At 35.9% G+C, this 8,779-nt stretch overlaps 1 protein-coding gene across 1 annotated transcript; it reads left to right on the forward strand.

The window, feature by feature from the left end:
• The first annotated feature begins 720 nt into the window (after positions 1-720).
• On the forward strand, positions 721-1,871 carry LOC131077344 (polyubiquitin). Its single transcript, XM_058014829.2, has one exon. It carries the CDS (start codon positions 864-866, stop codon positions 1,779-1,781), a length of 918 nt encoding a protein of 305 aa, XP_057870812.2. The 5' UTR covers positions 721-863; the 3' UTR covers positions 1,782-1,871.
• Positions 1,872-8,779: the final 6,908 nt, after the last annotated feature.

Raw genomic sequence — 8,779 nt, forward strand, 5'->3', positions numbered from 1 at the left:
AAAAAGGAGTGATAAGGAGAGAGTAGAGATAAAAAAAAAAAAAAAAAAGAGGAAGGAGAGATAAGGAGAATGAAGAAGGTTTCAGAGAGGAAGAGGTAAAGAGGTGTTAATGTCTTGAAATCGGATATGCTCTACTTAGAAATGGGGTCCCCCACTATGGCCCCACTGATGCAAAGCGATCATCAATAAATAATAATAATAATTAGTTAAAAAGATGATGGAAAATATAAATTTAAAATTTAAATTATGTAATTCAAATTTAAGACTGCATACTTATAAACAAAACCAATAAACAAATAATTTAAATATAAATAAATAATACTAAAATAAATGAACCATTACAAACACAATTTTTCACATTACCGTAATATATTTTTTATTTTTTAAAATGTAAAAAAAGTTGGAATTGGACTGAAACGCACGCTTGAAAATAGTTGGAAATCCCCGTTTTAATTGTTATTTTAGTGTTTTGAAATATTACTCTGCACGTTCTTTTGAAATCAGCAAAAATAGGGAGTTGAAAGCCTCACTTTGAAAGTCGTCTAAAATTGACCATTCCCCCATATTGCCAACTTCAACTCAACCTAGAACGTTCCGGAACGTTCCGGAACGTTCCGGAGTTGGAATCGGCGCCTTCTTCGAAACTACGAGACACTGTACACGTATCTTGCTACAAGGGAAACGACTCCTCTGTAGAGAGACTATAAATAGGCTCCTCGGGTTTTCTTCTTATGCAATCTGATTTTGAGTCTCATAGAAAAAAGGCTGAGTAGTTTTAAAAGTAGTAAGCTTATTTCTCTTAATCCATCTCTGCGGAGGCTTTGATTTACAGGTTTTCTGTTGAAGAAAGCAAGAAATACAGTATGCAGATTTTCGTGAAAACCCTGACCGGCAAGACCATCACTTTGGAAGTGGAGAGTTCCGACACCATTGACAACGTCAAGGCCAAAATTCAAGACAAGGAGGGAATTCCTCCAGATCAGCAACGCCTTATCTTCGCCGGCAAGCAGCTGGAAGACGGCAGGACCCTCGCCGACTACAACATCCAGAAGGAATCCACCCTTCACCTGGTTCTCCGTCTCAGGGGAGGAATGCAAATTTTTGTCAAAACCCTAACGGGCAAAACTATCACTTTGGAGGTGGAGAGTTCAGACACCGTTGACAATGTGAAGGCCAAAATCCAAGACAAGGAAGGAATTCCCCCAGATCAGCAGCGCTTGATCTTTGCAGGCAAACAGCTGGAGGACGGCAGGACCCTTGCCGACTACAACATCCAGAAGGAATCCACCCTTCACCTGGTTCTTCGTCTGAGGGGAGGAATGCAGATGTTTGTGAAGACATTGACAGGCAAGACAATCACTCTGGAGGTGGAGAGCTCTGACACCATCGACAACGTCAAGGCTAAGATTCAAGACAAGGAGGGCATTCCCCCGGATCAGCAGCGCCTGATCTTCGCTGGTAAACAGCTGGAAGACGGTAGAACACTTGCCGATTACAATATCCAGAAGGAGTCCACCCTTCACCTGGTTCTTCGCCTGCGTGGTGGAATGCAGATCTTTGTGAAAACCCTCACCGGCAAAACCATCACTTTGGAAGTGGAGAGCTCCGACACGATTGACAATGTGAAGGCGAAGATCCAAGACAAGGAGGGCATTCCTCCCGATCAACAGCGCCTCATCTTCGCTGGGAAGCAGCTGGAGGATGGCCGAACTCTTGCTGATTACAACATACAGAAGGAGTCCACCCTTCACCTCGTCCTGCGCCTGCGTGGAGGGTTTTAATCCTATATTTCTGTTTAATTCGTACCTCTGATATATATGTATACGGCCTTTTTCATCAAATAAATAAATCTCTGTTCCATTAGAGTGCAATTTGCTTGTGTGTTTCTACGTAAGATAACTCAGAGGATTTTGTAGTTATTTTACTCTTTAAGAGCGAATCTTTGCCGTGAACAAAGTAATACAGAAGTCAAATGACACAATGACTTCGCTGTCTGAGTTACTCTAATTGATGTTTTGTTGTTCTGAGCTTTTTCAACTGATTCTTCTCTTGGTGCTCTTCAAATTTTTATTAAATCATGATTGTGGAGGCCATTCTGATGTGCCTTTTCAAAAATTAATACTAAGAATTCTTGAATACAAAATCTGTCAGATGATAGTTAAAACACAGGGTTGTAATTTTGTGAAAGCTGCTTTCAAATAAACTTGGCATAGAAGCAAAAACATTGAATTTCTTTAATCCTGTCTTTGCCTAAAATCAAAATCATCTTGGAAGCACTGTTAATTTCTCGTCTGCGATTTCACTAACTGAGCAAACTTAAGAAAACCTATTCGTTTATCTTTTTCACACGATGCAGAAGCCCCTGAAATGCCACCTTAATAGACATTGGGAAACAGAGACGAATTGTCACGATGGAGGAATGGTTAAGGAATGGGAGATTACAAGATTCTTCCATGCCTTCCTCTGCGTGTAGGCTTACTTCATTTGAGGTCTACGGTCTGTCAATAGAGGGATCATTGAATGATATGCTGCATAGCTAAATAGATTGGCTCAATCATTTTCATACCTCACTCTGCATGCAGCTTGCTTGACACGAGGGAGCAGTAAATCAAGTGTGCTGCAATCTAAGATATCTCCCAATGATCACTTTTCTGTTGTACTTAAGCAACTGTGTTAGGGGGGTTTCATATAATTCTGTCCTATAGTACATCTGTTCAATATATCTTCTACAACAAACCATTTCTAATTCTAAAACAAATTTTAAGACAATGATAATTATTACTATTCCATTGTTTCTATAAGTTCTTGTCAGTCCTGAGATTAAGCTCAATTTGACTAATTGCTTAACGTAAGGTCTTTTCCCCAAAATGGTCTCCAAATTTTGAGGATTTTGCTATTTGATGGTTTCAGTAAGGTCCTCTCAATACCGAACCCATAATCTGGAACAACTTAATAATGAAAAGAATATTGAACCTTCGAGACTAAGTTAAACTCTGCAACGGCTAACATATGCCAACGACAGTATGAAATTGAAACTATTTGAACATTCAAGAAAATTACATCCTCTCAAATCAATATTATAACAAACTGGTAGAACAATCTTTTGCAAATTCGAAGGCCAAGTAAATCCCTCAAGGAAATGTGCTCACATGGACCCTGCACTTTCTCTGCATCTGCAACTCTCTCCACTTCTACACAACATTTGCAGGCAGGGAGAACATTTGTTGGCATCCTCACTGCTTGTCCCAATATGGGATGCCAGCACATTTTTTGGCATCCTCACTGCTTGTCCCAGTATGGGAGCCCAGCCTGTGCCAAAAAGACAGCCTTTCAACAGGGTTTGGGCATCTATCAAAGCATGATGGAAGGGGATTTTTGGCAGATTATAATTGCAGAGGGTTTGGACATCTATCAAAGCATGATGGAAGGGGATTTTTGGCAGATTATAATTGCAGAGGGTTTGGGCATCTATCAAAGCATTATGGAAGGGGATTTTTGGCAGATTATAATTGCAGATGTTTTGGCAAAAGATTGTAGAAAATACACACCACTTCCTCTTATTCTGTTTTGAAATAGGCTCAATGTTTTCTGCAAATGTCTGGCAAGCTAGCAAGAATGCAGCTAGATTGTTCTAATGAACTTTTGCCCATAAAAATGGGCATGTTCAACTTAAGAAACGTCTGTTGCAAACAAATAAATGAAATATCCAACAGAAACTATTGGCGAGAAACGCTCTGAAATTATTCATCTCTTAAAGAAAATTATCAAGATGTCTTAAAATCCAATATATCTAGAACTAGAATTAATCTTTGAAGTAGGGTAACATTATAATACTCATTGCATTCCTTATGATGATGTTCACTTATGTAAATCTCATCATAGTAATTTAATGGAAGGGAAAACTACGGAGTTCATATAGTCCTTCTAATTACCTTATATAATTAATTACATATGTAACATGTTGGCATCACACCCACATATATGTATTATAATAGCATATTTTTAAGTTCATAATCTTGATGGCTTGAAAATCTGGTTATTGTTGTCACAAAAACTCCATACTCCTAATTTGTTGTTTTATCTACATTATTTTGGTAAGAAATTATCAAAGGAAAGACAAAATCCAAGGGTCCTAAATAAGTTGTGTTGGTAGATACCTCAAGGAGATGAATCCTAAAAGTTGAGCCAATAAAATGAGTTACTGTATATTTTAAAATTTGTTATGAGAAATGGATTTAAAAAGTTGACATGAAGAATTTTGTTGGAATATGATAGATGTAAAGTCTTGAATTGTCTTGTAACAACCATGTCATGTAGGATGTAAAGAAGTAGGGCTGATGACATGTCACATGGCAATTGAAGGATATTACAAAGTGAACTTATATGTTGTAAAAGAGGAATTGACAACTAGAAACACCATCACTTAGGTGAAGAAGAAACTTTTTCATGAAGATATTTCAAAGAAGAGATTTGAGTTTAGTCTTGGAAATTGTGTTGCCACCATTTTAATGCTAGTTAAATCAAATGGAGAGGTTGTTACCAATAATGAACATATACCACAAATATCAAGTGATTGAGTAGGATATATTTTTAGACAAAAACGTTTTTATGTCAACTAGGGAAAGAAGACAATATTAGAGGAATAGGGATCTATTGATAGTGGACATGGAAGATTGCAGGAGTTTTCATGGCAAAAGTGAAGAGACACCTTTCTCAAAATGTTTTTAAATTTCCATGAAGTCAAGAGAAAGAGGAAGGAAAATGTATTGTTATAATCAAATATGGACAATTCTAAAACATAAAATTTTGAATTAGAGCATACCTATAAAGAAAAAGACCTAATTGTTCTCATTGTGGGAACTTGGGGAACAAAGGCATTATTATTCTTTCCTTGAATTCATGTGGCAGAAGAAAAAATTATAAGCAATGTTGAATCAGTTCAAGCAACCTTTATTTATTCAATATAATACTTGATAATGTGTAGCATTATAAGGAATAGGGTGATGATGTGTCAAGTACATAAAGGAGCCGCCCAAAATAAAAAGTTGTGAGTAGAAAAATGCTAGATGACACCATGATATGAAAGATCATGATATCATTAGGCCAATATTGTGCAAGGACCATGACAAATGCAAGAAAAATGAAATACACACAAGCAAGCAAACAAGCATACACAAATTATTCAAAGATAAATTAAGATTTTGTCCCTAGCCCAGTTGAAAACCAGTTGATTAATTGATGATGTCGATAACTTTTTTTTATGAGAAGAATAATGTAAGGATTGTGAATGATATATCATGATGATGATTTGAGTAAAAATGGATTGAGGTTTGTAGTAAGGATCGTAACAAAACTAAATAATGCTTTGGGTGATGTGCTAGATTGTTTGGCTAAATTGCATCAATTAGGATGACTTGCATTTGTATGGATTGTTTGAGGATTGTAGGGGAGATGGAGGCTTGGTACCAAGGATAAGGTAAAACCAAATATAGATACAAGGATGAATTGATGGAGGTGTTTCCTAGATAGGACATGGGATTGATGGATGGAGAGCTTGAAGGAAGCATGAGTATAGAAAGTATCATAGCAAATGACTTTGTAACATATATAGTAAAGATGTGAGGAATTGGGGGTAATGAGAGAGGTTTTAGCATGTGATCTCCAGGCATTATGTTGCATAGTAATAACATATATAGTAACGATGTGAGGAATTGGGGGTAATGAGAGAGGTTTTAGCATGTGATCTCCAAGTATTATGTTGCATAGGAATAACGTGCCCCTCTTTGGATGTATTATAGCATATAGGTTGAAACCAAGGAATGAAAATTTACCAATATTCATGTGAGATGATAGGGTGAGGGTTTCATTTTCAAGAGGATAACTTGATAATTCAAGGTAGCGGAGGATTCATGGAGAGCTATAAGTGGGATAATTGTAGAATAAATTAAGGCTTGTATTCTCCAAATTGCGCTTCAACAATATGCACCATTCTATATTAAAATCAATAGTGAGAAGGGAGGATAAATTGGGTATGATGGGAGAAGCATGCAAATATAACAAATGAGTAGATGATGGGTAGAGAGAAAGGAAGAGGCTTGCCCACATGTGTAGGGCGGTTTTAGATAGAATATTTATGCATGATACATGTTTTAAGTTTTCATCGTGGTACTTCTCCAAGGCATCATAAGAGTAATTTTCATATTTGGATGATTTTTTCTCTTTACTTTTTTTTTAATTATTTAGATTCTTGGATGGGATAGATGGGATTCAATTTAAGGTATGTGAATTTGATTTGGGTGAAGAAGAGGGTGCTAGATATATTCAAAATTTTGTTTGCATGCATTGGTGGTAGTATTCCATGCTAAATAATTGATTTTTCAAACCATGTTAATTGTCATTACACTCATAGATATTGGTAAAAACCTTGTTTTGTACTAATTTGGCTTCCCTAAAATGAAAAAAAAAATATATCATATTTTGAATATTGTAGGATGTGGCCAATGGAAATGGATGGTATGGTGAATGAATGGTAGTGGGGATTAGGCCAAATAATCTATTAAATGGATGTAATATATTGGATAATGGTGACTAGGTGGATGGAATGATGAGGTAGTGAAGGCATAGCGAAATGTCAAGGAACTAACACAAACTAGGACGAAAATTTGTTGATACCATGATAGATATTGAAGCTTGGAATTAGGATCTAAGATTTGAGTGTATGGCATTTTAGAAGTTAGTGCATTTAGATGGGAGTGTGAGTATTATTGATTTTTGAATAAAGGGACCCAAAAGGGATTTAGAATTTCCAAAATGGGGATGCATGGTTTTAGATAGAGGATTGTAGGATCAAAGTAGGGGATAAGGACTCTTGGATTTGAAATGGAATGGACATTTGGAGAGACAAATTTGGATGCTCCTTTTGGATTTGGATAGATTGTTTCTTTATGCTTAGGAACCAGATTTATTCAAATGCTTCATTTTGCAATGGTGGGCCTATTTGTTCTTTTTTCTTTATGGGAAATTTGGATCTAAATTTCATTTAATTTTACATGTCAATGTGTTTTGACATAGTTATTCTTAGATTTTGGTGGACTCTTTGCTTTATATGTTTTTGCATACAAAATGCTTTCAAAGACTATTCTTCGGTCCCATTGAGAGATATTATCTTGACATCCTATGAATTGGGTGATGGATTCATCATTTTGGAATATTCTAATGATGCTCAAATTTTTTGATCCTATTTGAGGATTTCAAGGGATGCATAGCAAAGATCAATAAAAGGATTAGCAGAGGAGGTGATAGGAGTGATGAGGATGATGAGATCGATGAAAGGATCGGTGCTAAAAATCTCATGATAGGAGTAAAGAGAGGCACCTTTTTGGATGTTTGAAGAAGTTTCTTTAGCATATATAGAGGTGTTATGAATGTCTTTCTCATGAGATCTATAATTGAGGCCTTAAAATCTTAGATTTTCTTTGATTTAGATATGTTCTAAGATGCTATGTTCGTGAAGGCCTAACTCGTTACCTTGATAGTTCATGTTTTGAGAAATCCAATTGGCTATGGGATATGTATTACTATAAAAATAAGATTCAAATATATTTTTACATGTGTAGGGAATGGTGGTGATTCTAGTTTCCTTATAAATAATAAAACTAGATCGGATGAAGGTAGAGGAACCAAGGTGATATAAATGTAGTTCAAGGATGGGTTTGCTTACATGAATTGATCTTGAGATGGTAGGGGATAATGGAAGGGATTAGTTGGGATGCTTGGATATTGATTTGGATGGGGAAACGTTTGTACATGCCTTGTTATAAGCTCTTTCAATGTTTGGATGTGCTTAGATGATATGAGGATGGGCTGGCATTTTGTGTTAGCAATTAGTACATAGATAGATGAAGCATATGAAACATTTATGGATATGGGGTGTGAGAGAAGTAAGAATTTGTAATGGATGGCATAGAATGATAAGTGCTCAAAATTTCACACCTTATCTTGTGGTTTGTGGTTAGGGTCCTTTGTGAATAACCCTTGGAGGAAATCCCTCAATATGGCATTATTTAATGGGTGTTTGGAGTGATATGGGTTAGATTATGAAGGTTTTGAGGACAAAGGATTGTTATAGGTGGTGGATTCTATGAGGTGCTTACATATGAGAGAGTGATTTCAAATATGGACCGAAGGGATTAGACTAAAGATTTGAATCCATTGTCAAATGTAGCATAAATATAAAGTTGTTGAGTATTGGAAACAAGCTATAGTAACCAATAGATTTTTATTTAGGTTCAACAAATAGCTTTCGCTATCTATTTCTTGGTCCAAAATGATTATGAGTGGGTGATTAGAGATTGTGCAATTTTTTCTTGAGGTGTTACTAAGGGTTTGTGAGTAAGTTTGTATTGGTCCACAAGTCTCTTATTATCATCATAGAGATCAAATTCATCTTGATTGACAAAGCGAGAATCATCATCATTAAAGAAGGGGCTTCAAGATAGACAAGAGGACTCATAAAAAAATAGCATAATGTTTTAGATTTGGATTGCCATGATGGATGACATATTGATTTTGGTTTTAGATTGAAAATTTATTTTGATATCAAGTAATTTGGAATTTGATGTACTAAATTTCAAATCATGGATAAGTTTGTAGTTTTTGACTGGATTGGAGGTGATCTGGGAGTTGGTTTAGAGGTGATTTTTGTTGGATAAATAGAGGAATGACATATTTGGATGATTTAATTTAATTGATTTTGTATACTTAGTATAGGATAAGTTTC

The sequence above is a fragment of the Cryptomeria japonica genome, chromosome 4 (genome assembly GCF_030272615.1).
Source record: "Cryptomeria japonica chromosome 4, Sugi_1.0, whole genome shotgun sequence".
Taxonomy (NCBI): Eukaryota; Viridiplantae; Streptophyta; class Pinopsida; order Cupressales; family Cupressaceae; genus Cryptomeria; species Cryptomeria japonica.

Excerpts from the sequence above, each read along its gene's own strand:
- LOC131077344 (XM_058014829.2), top strand. The coding sequence starts at position 864 with ATGCAGATTTTCGTGAAAACCCTGACCGGCAAGACCATCACTTTGGAA.